We start from the raw sequence: 18315 nt of genomic DNA, 5'->3' as shown, positions 1-18315 counted from the left end.
GGGAAATGGCTACCTAAATATGATCCCCAATCAGAGGCAACGATAAACAGCTGCCTTTAATTGGGAACCATATTAGCACCAACATAGAAATAGACATACTAGAACACCCCCTAGTCACGCCCTGACCTACTACAGGGCGTGACAGTGGTTTTTATATGACAGTGGGCAACCAACTTTAAGGTCCATTACCGCCACCAACCGGACTGGAGTGTGTACCAGAGACAGGAAAAATCTAAATCCTACCTGTTATTCTCATCTCGAAGAACTAGGACATGTTCCACTCTCTCCATYTCCTCCTAACAGTGATTACACCTCCCAGTGAGATGTTTTCCTACCGAAACCACCTGTAAAGTAAAAAATAAAATGGTACAGAAATATGTTTTAGAGAAATAATTGAATTCAAATTGGAATATATTAACATGACAATACATTCACATTTCCGGGCATACTTATTACTGTTGCATAGTGAACACACCTGGTTGACCACTCTTCTTCATCCTTGGAAGGTTATTTGCGTGCAGCTCTCTGTTTTTCCTCTAGTCTGTCCTTTTCTACACTTGCTGCGTCTGCAATATATAAAACCACCTCATTTATAAAACAAACCCATGTGCTCCATTTTGTGTGTTTATCAATGAATCTAGAATGTTGTTATGGAATCGTGTGTAAGTATCTGTGTTCCAATGTGAGTCAATACCCAGGTCTCCATTCTCCATGGCTCTGACGTCAGGTCTTAGATGGCATTCTTACGCTGCCAATAGCCTCACCATGCCAGGCTCCAGCTCATTCAGAGTCATGGTGAAATGATACATCTATACCACAGAGAGAGAGAGCAAGGATCAGAGTCAGGGTTAATTAGAAACACAGGAGAGACAGAAAGAAACACAGATATACATCATATCCCTAATGGCTCCCTCTGTGTGTGTGTGTGTGTGTGTGTGTGTGTGTGTGTGTGTGTGTGTGTGTGTGTGTGGTGTGTGTGTGTGTGTGTGTGTGTGTGTGTGTGTGTGTGTGTGTGTGTTACCTCTTCTGAATGTGCAGGTCATGGAGTTATTCTCCACAGTTAGACACTTCCTGGTATCACAGAGACGGTCTCTTGAACCTCAGGCATATCCTCAGTCTCCTTTTCTCCAGCACTTTGCTAATACATACAATACACATTAGCCTACTACAATCTACAGACAGTTGCATTCACACAAACTTTAAAGCAACATATATAGCCATAATAACTAGAGCTGCTGTAGCACACTATGCCAACAGTACCTACAAATACACTTATACCATACCTTCACCTAAAGCCACTGCATGTTTATGTGAAAGGAAGAAACACTGTTTAAGAAAAAAATGTTTTGCCATTGTTTAAAAACAATTGGACAAATCACAGGTCTGTGTGCTCCCCTGTTTATTTTTCTTAGTATCCCCCCTCCTCTGACTTTTTGTTGGCTTCATACACTTTAGGCTCCACACTGTACATACACTCTGTTCACTTCCCATACAGCACACGGCGCCATACAGTTACCGATGTCTGATATTATAAAACACCCCCAAAAATGTATTATCCGGTGAAATAATTCAGTTTACGCTGTGCTGTGGTTTTTGGTTCGTTAACTTCACAATCAATTTTTCTAAGCTGCGCTCGCATTCTACACATGGTGTATTTCTTTATATTTTTTCCTATGGAGGGGGTAGGCATGCATCGACACGGCCTTCCAGGATGCAATCAAAGGCACTAGACTAGATCTAAGTAAGAGGACTCTTAGTCCTGACACAATAGAAGTCTCTGGGCAAAAACTGGCAAGGTTTTTGTCAATTGTGTCCTCCATTTTTGTTACCATCACCCTCAGCAGATGAGATGGCTCCACCAGTCTAGTGTCCTCAGTGTAGCACTTCCTGTTGATAAAGGTTGTTGCATCAGAAGATCCTTTAGCATAGTTATGCTCAGAACCCATGTGGACCAGCAGCCTCTCGCATGCCTTGCAGTCATGGAGGATTTGCTCTTTCTGCACCTCATGTGCAAGCCATCCGCTTATATAGCTCAGGATCTCATCCATCAAACAATCACCATCTGCATCCCCTTTGTGTTGATCTGTGTATTGGGGAAATCATATTTGTGAGTAATAAAAACACCTATTTTTAATGTTGTTTGTGTCATATTGAAATTGTTTACCATTGTAATTGCTGTAAGATCACTGTCTAAAGCAGTGGGAAGATTCTCTGAGTTGGCCCGCTTCGTTGGGACTAGAGCCGGAAGCAAGAGGTGTAGGAAAAGTGGTGTCTTTGCCGTGGAGTAGTTTTTTAATTTATTTTACCAGGCAAGTCAGTTACAAACAAATTCTTATTTMTAATGACGGCCTACACCTGCCAAACCCAGATGACGCTGGGCCAATTGCGAACCGCCCTATGGGACTCCCAATCACAGCCAGTTGTGATACAGCCTGGATACAAACCAGGGTGTCTGTAGTGACACCTCTAGTACTGAGATGCAGTGTCTTAGACTGCTGCGCCACTCGGGAGCCCAGTAGGTTGTCATCTGGATCTATCTGGCAATTTGTGTTACTAGTACAGGCAGAGGGGTTGAATCTGTGACCACCTTTACCCATAATAACTGAGAACAGATTTTAGAAGAAAAAAAATACAACTGAAACATTAGGATAAATGTTTGAAATACCCTCTGATCTTTCATCTCCTTATTTCCTTTTATGTTGTCATCTGTAGGTGAATGCAGGAGATGAAGGCAGAAGAGGAAGGCCCAAGAAAACATGGCAGAGAACATTGGAGACTGAGCACCAACAACAACTAGCATAATGGGCGAGTGATTCAATGTAGAGGGCTGCGGGTCCCGACAGAAATCATTGCGGCGTGGTCAGCATCTTTCATGCTGCGGGTGGGAGCGAGTGGTCAGACAGACTACCTTGGGTTTACATTTTTTTTATTGTCCCATAGATTATTTGGAAACGATCGTCTTTCTGCTTTGTATGCGTTAGCCTAGGCCTACATATATTGGACGACGGCTGGGTTTGGGACCTCTAATTCAATGTAAGACTCATGATTACCCTACATAAACAGACATGATATTACATTACAACTCACAATTTACCTCTAAGCTGTCCTGATTAAGTTTGGCTGTGCCAGGCATTTTAAAGCACTTTCCTCTGCTTCATTCATTATTTTTAGGACACTCCGTAGGGTTAGTTTAAAGCCTCGCTGGCATGGTGGAGTAGTTCCTGACCTAAAAAGAAATTGGTGAATATTTTTTATGATCCTGTTTTGTATGTATTATACTTTGTCAAATACACAGGAGGTTGGTGGTACCTTAGTTGGTGAGGACGGACTTGTGGTAATGGTTGGAGTGAAATAAGTGAAATGGTGTCAGATACATTAAACACATGTTTTCTATGTGTTCAATGCCATTCCATTTGCACCGTTCCAGACGTTATTATGAGCCGTCCTCCACTGATCAAATAGTGTGTCTAGTGGTCAGAATGGGAGTCCAAATAGTCCTGCATTACAGGAGTAATATAATCTTGGTTTCTACAAAGCGTGACAGTGAGTGGGTCCTAGTCTAGTTTGAGTTGGAAGAAGCTTGGCATATTTAATGTATTAGTTTTAAATCAACTTACTTAAATTGCTTCCGAAGGAAATCCAGCTTGAAGCTGTTCTCTTGTCTGAGAGCCCTCCTCCATGGATTTCTATCCCAGCAAGATCTAGAAGAAAAAAGTTTGCGTTAGTTTGATAGTGATTTCTATGTGCAAGGTTTTCAACTGTGTAATACACCTTTTACGTATTTAACCTTCATTTAACTAGGCAAGTCAGTTAAGAACAAATTCTTATTTACAATGACGGTCTACATCCTTAGGCAGTTTCCTAGCTGCCACATAGTTTGCATTCCTCAAATATATGAAGTATTCCTTATTACTACTACATCACGTTTTATGATGTTCCATCTTTTCATGCCAACATGTATTAATATTGGTATAGTTATGTGGTAGTACAGTACTTTCAAGCAATAACAGGTTAGTGTAGAGTCTTGAATGTATAGTGTATGAATTTGTAAATTATTGTCGATATTTATGTTCATGTGCTTCTTTACCTGCAGAGACAGTGTGGCTAAACACCGGTGTTGCCAGTTTCACTCGCAGGGAGGCAGAAGGACAGATGAACCCTGCAGCTAGGGAGTCCTCAATGTAGGTCTCCATAGCCTTGGTCTCCAGACCCGACAGAGTACAGTCGTCCCCGGGGTGGAGTGGTGCCTGCGAGAAGGTCGATCCCGAAGTCATAGGGTCGGTGCGGCGGAAGTGAAGTGGCCTGGGCCTCACTGAACACCTCCCGGAGGTCCTGGTACTCCGCGAGAATGGCGGTGGTCCGGGGAAACTTCCGAGCCCCCAGGAACACGTCCCGGGGCAGGCTGCGCTGACGTCAGGCAATGAGTGTGGTAGAACGTTCTCCAGCCCATGATGGCACCAGCAGACTAGTCAATAAGGGGGTTGTGTCGCTGGAGCCAAGAGAATCCAGATACCACGGGAACCTGAGGAGACTTAATAAGCAGGAATTGGATCATCTCGCTGTGGTTCCCTGACACACGTAGGTTGATGGGGATGGTATTGTGAAACGCAAAACGGATGCTTCACATTTATACACCCGGTGAAATATCTGTCTCATTGTTCTGTGTTACTACACTCCAATGTCTTTGGATTTTTCGACAGCCGCGCGCTAAACGGGTGCTGAATCACAGATTCAAACGGCTAGCATACGTCAGCTAACGACTGAAAGTGCCTAAATACAATTTAAATAATTTAAGGAATGTAATACATGTTATTTATCAGTGGGCGGAGAACAAACCCCTCTTCACATTGTTTAAGATAGAAGTGAAATATTATTTTGTAATGATCAGTAAGTGTAAAAACAAAAAAGCAATACGTACCATAAAACTTTTTGACAAATTGAATATATATATCGATATGTAATACTGCTGTCTGTTAGGTTTATGTACTCTTGTTTGTATATTTCTGTACTCTTGTTTGTATATTTCTGTTTTGTATTTGTTTTATTCATAATTTAAAAAATGATGGACTACGGTGTCGCTCCGAGGACAAAGCACTGATAAACGAGTTGTCACTAGTTACTACAGCCACAAAGTAAAAAAAAATTGCTTTTTGGTCCTAATTTAAGGTTAGGGTTGGAATAACGTTAGCAGTGTGGCTAAGGTTAGGTTTAAAAGCAGAGTTTAAGAAGAGAAATTTGACATAATTACGACTTTGTGGATGTGGTAACTAGTGACGACCAGAATAACGGGTGCTATAATACATCACCTCATCTGATAGTCTCAGTGGCAGCGTTGCAAGAGTTGTAATTTCTATTTTCTGGCCACTTGAGGGAGTCATTTATCAAAAAAGAACATGGGCGCACTGGGGACACCCGGAACCTCAGCCGCCCAGAACTGAATTGAGTACACCCATTGGATGGGCTGTTTCATTTTCCCATACGTTTGTCTAGACATAATAATATGTTTGCATGGCAAAATGTAGCCCATCACAGCAATAGAATAAATGAAAATTGGGATTTCAATATAACATTCCATTATATTCTATTTTGGAATGAAATTGAGGAATAACTGGAACCACCTTTATAGCAATTCAACGTCTATTCCACGTTGGTTCAACATCAACAAACGTTGATTCAACAAGTGTGTGTCCAGTGGGTAGCCTCATAGTTAATTAGGCTATTACTCCAGACATTAGGCTATTACTCCACGACTTTCTTTTTGTGATGTGTGTTTTGTCCTATATTGTTATTTATTTTGAATCCCAACCCCTGTCCCCGTAGGAGGCCTTTTGCCTTTTGGTAGGCCGTCATTGTAAATAAGAAGTTGTTCTTAACTGACTTGCCCTGTTAAATAAAGGTTCAATTAAATTAAATAAACAGTATGAACCAGGGGCGCAACTTTCACTGGGGGCGGGGGGACATGTCCCCTTCACATTCTGAAATGTACTTTTTTATCCCCCCCAGTTTTATAATTGGAATGTGATACAAAACGGTGTTCATTCGACTTGATTAAAAAATTAAATAATAATTATGTCCCCCCACTTCTAAAACCAAAGTTGCGCCCATGATATTAACATATGACCAATAGACCGTAGCCTATAATGTTGCGTTATGCTCAGTGCAGAATGCATGATGTGCCACAGTGCGCGCGCGAAAGATGGGCGGGGTATGCTTACATTTCTTGTCCGGTTTAAATCAAGCAATGTGACAGCACACACTTGACCGACTGACCGGAGGATGAACTGAAGTGCGCTGGTCTCTCCTTCCTTCTGTCAGTCGCTTCTACAGAAAATTCTGGAAATTCTGTTATAACTCATTCCGTTTATTTTGTTGGACTCAACAAATAATAATAGACTGTATTAATTAATTAAGGGCAATTCTTCATTTTATGCACTAGGCTATACATTAAGAAAAACGGAAAAGAAATGAACAGCAGAGATGTTGACAGTCCGGTGCCAAGACAGGCGCACAGGGGACAAAGACAGCCCAAGGCGCAACAGGGTGTCAGCATGAAGAAAAAGCGAACCCCATCGAATGCGCCGCCCAAACATGCCCCAGGCTCATCCAGGTCAACAGGGACTGTCCGGCGCATCATGGACAAAGGGAAAGAGATTAAACTGGAGAAAGGGAAGCGCACAGGAAGGGGCGCACCATCCGTTACCGAGTGCCAAAGAAATCTAAGCACACCGAGAAAACGATATGAAGCTAGCAATGCTTCGAAGGATTTGAGCAAGGATTCAGGTTGTGTGTCAGGGAAGCTATCCTACTCGGACAGAAGTTCTGACATTTCTGACTGGACGGAGGGATTTCTGACTGCATCGGCGGGAAACCAACTTTCTGCGGACACTCCGTCTCCAAGCTGCGAGACTGGCCCAAGTGGTGGAGAAAGAGAGGCAAATAGAGACAGGTCGAGTGGGAATGCACAAATCAGTATACGCGATATGAGTACTGGAGGCAGCGCATTCAAACGGCTAGGCCTATTACAGGACAATTCTATCACGCATTCTGTCGGGGATGGAAACCATTCTCCTGGATGCGGAGGGTCCGTTCTTGCTTCCCTTCCCTCGCTGAATGTCAGCGGAGCATCCATAGTTTATTCAGAACCGACCCGGGAGCTCGTGGACGAGACGCACGAGGATCTTGTCAGAGAAAACGACGATTTGAGATCGGAAAATGAGTATTTGAAAGTAAGATGATTCATTAAATGTACATGTCATTACGCGTAAAATGGGGAATTTTATTATTTCACACATTGCCTCCAGTCTAGGGGCTTGGTCCCTCTTATTATAAAGAATAGTTGAATATCGACTGATTTGAATATAGATTAATACTGAAGGATTGACATCAGTTGTTGTCAAGGTTAGACAGACAGACTTTCCTTAGCAGAGCAGCTTAGATACTTTCTGTAATTGGCCATGTCAACCTTAATTACTAGCATGCAGGAGCCGCAGCAAGCACAAGGATCATCAAAAGGCATCACTCACAGTGGGAAAAATTATCATTATCTGGCTAATTAATTGGGGCCTCAAAAAAATGTTTTGCCATGTGTTAGAAATGCCAGAGTCGATTTTTGGTCCCATTCCTCCCCCCCCCACACACACACACACACACATCAACACAACACACACACACACACACACACACACGATGATGCTGTTGATGATGATGATTGTTGGTTGTCCTGTCCAGGATGAGATGGAGGAGATGCGCTGTGAGATGCTGGAGATGCGGGACCTCTTCCTGGAGGATGAGGTGTATCAGCTGCAGGAGCTGCGGCTGCAGCTGGAGCAGGCCAACAAGTTGTGTCGCATCCTGCAGTACCGCCTCCGCAAGGCCGAGCGCCGCAGCCTCAGGGTGGCCCAGACTGGCCAGGTGGAAGGGGAACTGGTCCGCTCCCTGGAGCATGACGTCAAGGTGAGGGGTCTGTGTGTTTATGTGTGTGGAGTGCTCACTCAAAGCAACTTTTCATTTTCAGGCATCTTTGTCCTGTAGGGAATGTACTGTAATCCCTCCTTCTCTTGCTCTGTTGCATAGTGTTATCAACAGGGTCGAGTGATTCATTATGATTCCAGTCAATGTACCAAACCCCGAAAAAATCCCTTTGAATGGCTGTACATTCCACTCTACTGTTTCATGAGTTCAGGGTGTTTTACATCAACTGCACTGCTCACATCCTATGACTCAGTTTTTTAAGTGCACATTAAACTGTTATTACAGTATTTAACAATGTTTTATGGCTCAGCTTACTGTTACATCCTGTCAGATGTGCTTCAAGAAATGTGAAGTATGTCTGTTTAATATATCTGTGAGTGTGTGCGCTTTTGTTTGGGTTTTGTTGTGGTGGAGTGGCATTTTTGTGGTTGCCACTTGCTGTGAACTGCCCAATTAAAGACATTAAAGAGATATTATGACAAATACAATTACTCCGACCGACCAGCCTCAATGGGTGAGTGGGTAGAACACTGTGGAAAGTTTACTGGCATGTGGGCTGATTCCTCTGTTGGAGGCTGCAATGCTGCAATGTTTCTTTGCTCAGCTGTGTGTGGTGATAGAATGCCCACCGGTAGCATGGCAGAGAATCTGGTACTTTTGGCTTCCCTCTTACCCCCTCTTCCCCTCTTCACATTCTAACACGGAGATGTTCTGTCTTTTTGTATTACTGCCAAAAGATGTAAAAATACAGATACAGTATAGTTTCTCTTGGAGAGAAAATAGCACAATATAATAATGTGCTGAACACCACCTTACAATCACATGCACCATCTGGACCTGCCCTAGGTTGCTCCTCGAGGGATGTTTCATTCACCTTATTACAATGCAGAAAACACAGGGCTGTTGTTTTGAAGGCTGATATCTGGAAAATTATCTTGAAATTTTCTATGACAAAGGCACAAAATTATTGTTATCTAATGCACTATTACATTAAAAACAACCTCTAATTCCCTCCAACGAAGACAGTTGTCTGTTAGTGTTTTATAGTATTTAAAGTTTGTTGTGGTTGACTTCTGTTCACAGGTAGCAAAGAGTGTATCCCTCCGCCTGCACAATGAGTTGGAGTCCGTGCAACAGAAGAACTCCCGGCTGGAGTGGGAGAACGAGGCGCTTCGGGAGAGGCAACAGGAGCTGGAGGTGGCAAAGCAAGTTCAACAGGACGAGATGGAGAAAGCCAGAGAAGTACTGCTTTTACACACCACCATCAACTACTACTATCCACCACCAACTGTATTAGTTTAATTAGCATATACCCTGCCCATTCCCCTCCCCAAAGACCAATTTGTGCCACCCATAATTGAGAAACCTACATGCCAAGTATAGACCATATATTGTGTTCCCTACAGATGATAGGAAAGAGCAGAAGCGCTGAACTATCCATTCAGACCCCAGTCCCACCTACAGGTTATTGAAAATGTGTTCTTTTAGTATTAGTCCAATGGGTTTCCTCAAGGAAAAAACCTGCACTCTGTCAAAAATAATAAAACAAAAAAACTATAGTAAATACCAGTAATTTCTGCAAAAACACTACAGTGTATACTACAATCCACAACGACATGCATTAATTACTTTAGTATATACTACAGTTTTCTTTTACGACAGTATTTATACAATATTTACCTGTAAATGTTATAGTATAGTACAGTAAATACTACATTATTCACTACAGTGAATACTACAGTAAAGTCCACAAAAACATTACAGTGAATACTATAATATCTATACTATCGCATACTACAGAATCTTTTCATGTATAAGAGTCCTATTCCTTCACATAGTACTCTATACACTTCAGTTATCCCATATCAACCAGTTACTCCCCATGCATCCTACTGTCACTCTGAAGTGAGGTGACACAAGACCCTGACTGGATCCTAGGACTTTGCTGGGCCTAAGGCTCAGGGCATGGCTAGCATCTGACTGCTGGGCGATGGGCAGTGAGTGAGGTAGAGTGGTACGGCATGTAAATCAAATAAAATTGTATTTGTCACATGCGCTGAATACAACAGGTGTAGACCTTACAGTGAAATGCTTACCTACAAGCCCTTAACCAATAACCCCATTAAAAAAATAAAAAGGTACAAAATAAAGGTAAGAAATAATTAAAGAGCAGCAGTAAAATAACAATAGCGAGACTATATACAGGGGGTGCCGGTACAGAGTCAATGTGCGGGGGCACCGGTTAGTCGAGGTAATTGAGGTAATATGTACATGTAGGTAGAGTTATTAAAGTGACTATGCATAGATAATAACAGAGAGCAGAAGCAGCGTAAAATAAGGGGGTGGGGGGGGAGGGGCAATGCAAATAGTCTGGGTAGCCATTTGATTAGATTGGGGGACACAGGGGGACACAGTTGACATTTTTCTCACCAGGGTCTACAGAAAGAGAGAAAGAGGGACCAAAATAGGTAAATAGTTATATCTCTCTCTCCTCTGGTTCTATTAAGCATGGGTAAATTTGGGTCAGGAGGATGAATTACAGCATCAAAAAGGCGGTGGCTTAGGTACTGGCATACTGCCATACTATCACTTAATTCCATGTCATCAACTGGTGGCCATGGAGTCACCCATGCAGGTCTTTCTTAATGACAGTGCAGTGCAGTGCAGTCCAGCTACGCGTGTTTATATTTAATCCAGGATTCGGTGCTTTGTCGTCAACTCAGCCTAGTCTGCTCATCTGAGACAGCTGCTACTCCTTTTGATCCTGACTAGGAAATCCACTTAGATGACCTAATCTGGGTAGACTATTACCAGGGAACCTAGTCAACATCAGTGTAAAGGAAGATTAACGACCACCACGGTTACTGCAATATGCCTGTCTTGGTTGCTGCCTTGCTTTCAGACAGACCTTAAGGGTGGTGATAATAATATCATATTGGTTGTCACAGTGCTGTTTATTGTTGTTCTTTTAACACCAGACTCATCCACTGTTCACTGCCTCGGGGTCTATTTATTACAGACCTAGTTTTGATGGGGCTATTCCCACTGCAAAACCTCAGTAAGATTATTATTTTTAGTACTTTAACCCCAGTGATCCCTGCTTGAGACATGAGAAAGACAGAGACTGACACGGTGACGCCAACCTACATTCCTCTCATACTCTGCTGTGCAAACATACACAACTCATACAGGAAGTTCATGTTGGGACGTTATAAGACATAGACAAACAGTGTGTTTGTAATGGAACAAATTAATTTGTGTCCACATGTACTTTGACTCTCTTGGTTTGTTTCTCTTGGACATTAAATGCTGTGTGTAAACATTGATATCCTGTAAGAATCTCAAAGAATATTCGGAGATACCGACAGGAGTGACAGACAGGAAGGAGACAGGGGAGGAAAGCTGAAAGAAAGTTGGTTTATTAGGATGACATCTATATCTTCTCCTCCTCTGTCATGTTTTCATAGGGTGGTAACTATGCCGTTAATGATACTGTTGAATCATCAGAATTCTTTGACATTTGTTTTACTTTACTTCTCAGAGTTCTCTGAAGAGGAAAAATGTCAGATCACCAACCAGCAAGACTGAGAAGAAGCTGTCTCCCCAGGTAAAGATCTAATATAATATTTTCATATGAGTGACTTCATTAGAGTACATTTTAAGTCATCTTTAATCACATTGTTGTGCCATTTGACTTCTCAGGATGACAGTGCTGATCTGAAGTGCCAGCTTCACTTTGCCAAGGAGGAATCAACTCTCATGTGCAAGAAGCTGACCAAGATGGTGTCGGAAAGTGAGTGCATGCGTGAGGTTCTGTCAAAGTACCGCTCGGCCTATGGAGACGTAGATGCTGCTGCCCACTCCTCTGAGGGTGGTACTGCCAAGTCCCCCCACACCAGGGAGGCAGAGGTCAAGGTTCACCTGCGGCTGGTGGAGGAGGAAGCGACGCTGCTGAGCCACCGTATTGTAGAGCTGGAGGTGGAGAACCATGGCCTCCGGGCGGAGATGAGCGACATGAGGGAGAGCGTATTAGGAGGAGGAGGAGAGGAGGAAGAGGAGCAGCCACAGAAGGGAGCCAGGGACAATGGGGATCTACCACCGCTTTATGTGAGGGATGTAGAGGATTGTCAACAGAGCTTGAGGATGGAGTGTATGCAGTTTGAGCAGGAGAAGAGGGAAGAACAGAGAAGGAGTGTGATTGAGTGTTCTCAGGAGGAGGTGATGGAAATACAGCGTAGAGACCAACCTCAGACGGAGAGATTGAGTCCCCTCAGTCAGATCCCTCTCGAGGGATCTGTAGGTGGGGAATGGGAGCCCCTGGACAACCAGCAGAGTTATACACGCAGAGGCAGTGTTGCCCATGCCTTGAATGTGAAAGACCATGAGGCCCTCCTTGCCTTGCGAGATCATGCCTGCCTTGTGACCTCAGCTATCCAGCTTTTTGTCTCACCGGCCAAGAATGGCCACAGCTCCCCTCCCTTATCTCCCCACATCGCCCGGGCAAAGTCTTACCCTCAGGGTAAAGCCCATCCTCTGGCTCTGGACCCACTCATGCAAGAACACCTGTATGAGGCTCTGGAACTTCTGCAGGCAATGCTGTTAGCCTTAATGGGGAGGGTGGAGTTATTGGTGACACAAGGAGGAGAGTTGAGGGTTGAAGGAAATTGGGATCCCACCGCAATCCCATCCCTGGCTGATCAGGACACACAAAACACCACAGAGGTCTCAGCCAAGAAGGAAACAGGTGAAGGCCTGCGCACAGCAGTGGTGAAGGAGAGAGTAAGACGAGCAACACAGTCAGACCACCTCGACAGCTGCAAGGACCCCATGATGAAGCTCACTTTGAAGGTGCTCTGGGTCCTCCACCAGCGCGGTGTGAGGAATAGATCTGGCCTGGAGGGCAAAGAGGTATGAGGTAAAGGGAATGTAGGGGAACATGAATTGCAACATACTGTGACTGAGATTTTCATAAATCACTTTATTTCAGTAAGTAACAATGAAAGCCAAGATTTCAAGTATGTTAAACTTTTATATATATTTTTTTACAGAGCAGAGATCTTACGACTATGTCTATACTACACGGGTTGCTGCAGTACTTGGGCACAGAGCTGCAGGACTTAGAGGACAGCATGGCAGGACAGGATGCGAAGGCCACATGGGCATCAGACTGGAAAGGTTTAGTCTCCAAGGTGAGCTAATGCCACTGTCCCGCTGTGGGCTCAGCCTATGAAGTCACTGTCCAATTACATAAGTTGATACTTAAGATCATTATCCCTTACAATGAGGGATACACCACTATTACGTTCTAAGGCAAGTGGATCAGACAGATATCCTGATTCTGAGAAATCATCAGAGACTGTAATACCTCACTCTTTCTTTTCATAACTCAGATGGAGTGCAGCACAGGTAAGACTGATGCACATGAGTATCCAGACCAGCCAGGCCATCCTAGAGGCATACAGAGTGAAATAACTGAGGTAAGGAAGTATTTTATTTTCTGTTTCCTCCATCCACCAGGCTCCCATGTTTATATGTCCTGTGTTGTGTTTGGGAGCATGTGATTGGATGTGATTCAGCAGTAAGCCCAGCTGATGTCTTCTATCTGGCAGGGGTTCTCCCTAGCCTGCCTGCACGCAGTACAGACATCATGAGATCAACGGTGCCACAGTATTTAGGCTAAGCTCTTGTGGGGGCTACTGCCAAAAGCAGAACTAACATGTGCATCCACTGCATTACAACACCCAGACAGACCCAGAGAGGGAATATGTGAGAGGGAGGAAGTGAGCAATGAAGAGAAAAAGAAAGAGCCAGAGAGAGAGAAAGGGGAGAGAGAAAGGTAGAGTGTGGGGGAGAGAAAGTTGGAATGAAGTCTGGGTTTGTGTGGATAGAAAAGAAAGCGCACKGAACTCATGACTGACTGGCTCGTGGTCGGTGTGTCATTGTTCAAAAACAATGAGTAGGCTACATTTCAAGTGTAAAACATTCACTTTGTTTATAGTACATCTACGTGTCTTCATCATATCCCGTTGTTTCAAAACAGGGAAGTGGTTTTCTTCCACATGTTGAACAATAACTTAAAACAGGTTTGTGGTTACCATGATCACATTTTAATATAAAGAAGATTATTTTTCTGGCAAACAGAATAGCAATTTAAATCAAAAAGACCAATTGCAAATATTTCAGCTGTTGACAGGAGACAGACAGAAATACGAGACGACTAGCTAGCTACTAGCCCGTGGTGTTGCTAGGACCAGTGAGCCTTWGAATTGGGAAGAGCAGATGTATTTCTTTACATGGCTGTTTCCCCTGGGTTTCTGTGCTCTTTCCACCATAATATGAAGATACTCTTATTTCCACACAGACAAGAAATAAGACCAAACCAGACCGCTCTACATTAGGGTCCAAGAAGAAGAACTGGTGTTACCTCAGCCAAGAGGCTGCCCAGCTAGACCGAGAAGACCCCTTTAAGACCTGGGACCACCCCATCATGCCCCCTAGCTTCCCTAATCTAAACTTGGACCAGTTGACCCTGGACAGTAGCCGCACTGCCCCAGAGAAGACTGTCCTCCGCATCTACTACAGTCCCCCGTCTGCACGGAGAGTCCATCTAGCTCATCTGAGGCACATTACCAACACTGATAGAAATTCTACTACCAGTGTAATCTCTACCAGGCTTAGTACGTCCCAAAGCTCTCTCACTCCCTTATGTCTGAGGCTCTCCGCTAACTTGAGCGACGACATGAAGGAGATGACAGCTAGCTTACGACAGGCAGTTCACTCCAGTTCGCCGGAGAGGAGGAAGGGGAGGGTGATCGTGAGTGGGGGATGGACAGTGGACGTGGCCACCACAGGGACTCAGACCCAGATGCACCCACAGATGGTGAGTGTGGGTCTACAGACGGATGGGCCCTACAGTGTAAGTGCAGTGAGAGGCAACCCTTTACGCCTCTCTGCCCGCACTCAACAGATCTCGACTTCCCTTGAGAGGCTCCCAGGGAGAACCGAGAGGTCCAAGTCAGGCTCCACCTCCCCAAAAATGTACCGCAGATACTCTGCCTCTGCTTCATCTTCATCGTCCATCTCCCCTTCCTCCACAACTGGTTTCACCACCACCTCCAACTCCTCCACCTCCTCTGCCACTCCTGGCAGGGAGGGTGTTTTGTGGAGCCTTTCCCATCGGGGTMCTGCTGGGCCAACCTGGGCCCGCCCCATCAATCCCAGAGCTGGTCCAAGGCTTATTCACCATAGCACAATAAACAGTGAATTGAGCAGTGGAGGGAACAACACTAAACCCACCAGAAAACCTGGTGGTGCCATCCGGTACGGCCTAGTCACAGAGTTCCTGCGCAAAATGAGTGGTCGAGCAGACAAGCCAGCACAAGCAACAGCACCGTGCGGGGGGCAGAAGGGGAAATGCAGTCCAACTCATAAAACCCTGGAGGTTATGCCCACTCGCCCCCCTGCTGCACCAGTACACAGGAACGACAGTGTCGCCAGGATTGGGAACCAGAGGTTCATGAAGCAGAGAGAGGAAGCGTGCCGCGGCCAGAAGGAGGATAACTGCCCCAGTCAGGCCCACAGTCAGAACCAGGCTCTCAGAAGAGACCTGAGCCTGGAGAGTAAATTGACACTGGAGGTGAGTACTGTAGGCCTATCCAACACAGGATCCACACACTGAACACATACTGTACCTCACGTATATTCAACTTATTGGCTAGTGGCTCATGTCTGTCCACACATACTAGTTAGCATGCTTGGTTTTGAGAAGGATCCACAAACTAAAAAAATACTGTACTCACTGTACTGAGCCTCACTCTCATATTCAACTTACTGGCTAATGTATGTTATTCCTCTGTCTCTCCCTCCCCCTCTCTCTCACTCCATCCATCTCTCTCAGGATGGGAACTATGACTGTAGCAGTTCCAAGTCCTTGTCCTTCTGCTTTGCCCGATCATCTCGCCTTGGCCCTGACCAAGCTACAGCATAATAGATATTCCTCCGCTGTAAACGGTTGTGGGTCAGGAGAGCCCAACTCCAACTGTGAATAAGGGGGTGGAGCAGTATCACATTGACACCACTGGCCAGCTGATAAAGATTACAAGGGACATGGAGAATCCAAGGCCTGTGTTCTGGAATTCTGCTTTCAGTCATCAGGATGAATGGATAGAGGGAAGTACTTCAGAACCCATTATGATAGGGGGTATAGTTATTTGAGATACATACATGCCTATTATCTGCCTGTAGCATGTCCTTTTTGAAAGAGAAGGAGTTATGTAAGAAATTCTGTGCTAGATCATCTTTTTTCTTCTTTCAGTTCAGCCCATGGCACTTCACCCTTTTACAATATGCAACAACCTTTTTGGACACACCAAGGCACTTACAATTGCCAGTACTCATTGATTTTGTATTATCTTATAGAACTAAATAATATTTTGTACATCTGTAAGAACATTGTCGGAATGAATAAACTACTATACTATGCAATTCTGTACTGTAATTAATGCTGTCCATACTTGTACTGTACGTACAGTGCTGTTCGGAAAAGTATTCAGACCCCTTGACTTTTTCCACATTTTGTTACGTTACAGCCTTATTCTAAAATTGATTAAATTATGTGTTTCTCATCAATCTACACACAATACCCCATCATGACAAAGTGAAAACTGTTGTTTTTTTACAAATGTATTAAAGTCAAAAAACAGAAATACCTTATTTACATAAGTATTCAGACCCTTTGCTATGAGATTTGAAATTGAGCTCAGGTGCATCCTGTTTCCATTGAGCATCCTTGAGATGTTTCTACAACTTGATTGGAGTCCACCTATGGTAAATTCAATTGATTGGACATGATTTGGAAAGGCACACACCTGTCTATATAAGGTCCCACAGTTGACTGCATGTCAGAGCAAAAGCCAAGCCATGAGGTCGAAGGAATTGTCCGTAGAGCCCCGAGACAGGATTGTGTCGAGGCACAGATCTGGGGAAGGGTACCAAAAAATGTTTGCAGCATTGAAGGTCCCCAAGAACACAGTGGCCTCCATCATTCTTAAATGGAAGAAGTTGGGAACCACCAAGACTCTTCCTAGAGCTGGCCACCCGGCCAAACTGACCAATCGGTGAAGAAGGGCCTTGGTCAGGGAGGTGACCAAGAACCCGATGGTCACTCTGACAGAGTTCCTCTGTGGAGATGGGAGAACCTTCCAGATGGACAACCATCTCTGCAGCACTCTACCAATTAGGCCTTGATGGTAGAGATCGGCCAGACGGAAGCCACTCCTTAGTAAAAGGCACATGACAGCCCGCTTGGAGTTTGCCAAAAGGCACCTAAAGACTCAGACCATGAGAAACAAGATTCTCTGGTCTGATAAAACCAAGATTGAACTCCTTGCCCTAAATGCCAAGTGTCACGTCTGGAGGAAACCTGACACCATCCCTACTGTGAAGCATGGTGGTGGCAGCATCCTGCTGTGGGGATGTTTTTCAGTGGCAGGGACTGGGAGACTAGTCGGGATCGAGACAAAGATGAACGGAGCAAAGTACAGAGAGATCCTTGATGAAAACCTGCTCCAGAGCACTCAGGACCTCAGACTGGGGTGAAGGTTCACCTTCCAACAGGACAACAACCCTAAACACACTGCCAAGACAACGCAGGAGTGGCTTCAGGAAAAGTCTCTGAATGTCATTGAGTGGCCAATCCAGAACCCGGACTTGAACCTAATCGAACATCTCTGGAGAGACCTGAAAATAGCTCCCCATCCAACCTGATAGAGCTTGAGAAGATCTGCAGTGAAGAATGGGAGGAACCCCCCAAATACAGGTGTCAAGCCAGTAGCGTCATACCCAAAAAGACTTGAGGCTGTAATCGCTGCCAAATGTGCTTCAACAAAGTACTGAGTAAAGGGTCTGAATACTGTCATATCCGTTCTTTATTTTTAATGAAATAGCAAAAAAAATCTAAAAAACAGTTTTTGCTTTGTCATTATGGGGTATTGTGTGTAGATTGATGAGGGGAAGAAAAAAACGATTTAATCAATTTTAGAGTAACCTAACAAAATGTGGAAAAAGTCAAGGGGTCTGAATACTTTCCGAAGGCACTGTATATGTACTATAACCATGTGGCTGTCTGTTAGTACTCTGTGTTGGTTGAGCACGTCTGACCAGTGTTACAAAGTCATAACCTACTGGCCCTGGTTCTGATCAGTGGCCTGAGCAGGTTATAAGAGCAAAGTTGACAGCTCACTTTGAGACGTAACTCAGCCACAGAAATGTGGGTCTTAGAAGGGGTGAGGAGGATAGGGTATATGGCCAGCTGTTCATAGTGTGTCACATGCACACAAACAAAGC

At 44.4% G+C, this 18315-nt stretch overlaps 1 protein-coding gene and 1 long non-coding RNA gene across 2 annotated transcripts; one reads left to right on the top strand and one right to left on the bottom strand.

Annotated features, from left to right (window-relative positions):
* Positions 1-473: 473 nt before the first annotated feature.
* Positions 474-3324, bottom strand: LOC111966683 (uncharacterized). The gene is made up of 3 exons (XR_002877675.2): positions 1022-3324; positions 695-809; positions 474-566 (listed from the first exon to the last, which is right to left on the bottom strand). It is a non-coding gene; the product is annotated as an uncharacterized lncRNA (long non-coding RNA).
* A 3212-nt stretch (positions 3325-6536) lies between these two features.
* Positions 6537-16445, top strand: LOC111966649 (microtubule cross-linking factor 2-like). The gene is made up of 9 exons (XM_023991501.2): positions 6537-7226; positions 7729-7953; positions 9055-9213; positions 11513-11578; positions 11674-12879; positions 13020-13160; positions 13362-13448; positions 14333-15607; positions 15869-16445. Exons 1-9 carry the CDS (start codon positions 6549-6551, stop codon positions 15956-15958), a joined length of 3927 nt encoding a protein of 1308 aa, XP_023847269.1. The 5' UTR covers positions 6537-6548; the 3' UTR covers positions 15959-16445.
* The last annotated feature ends 1870 nt before the right edge of the window (positions 16446-18315 follow it).

Source organism: Salvelinus sp. IW2-2015, linkage group LG7 (genome assembly GCF_002910315.2).
Source record: "Salvelinus sp. IW2-2015 linkage group LG7, ASM291031v2, whole genome shotgun sequence".
Lineage (NCBI taxonomy): Eukaryota > Metazoa > Chordata > Actinopteri > Salmoniformes > Salmonidae > Salvelinus > Salvelinus sp. IW2-2015.
This window is presented reverse-complemented; position numbering and strand designations above follow the sequence as displayed.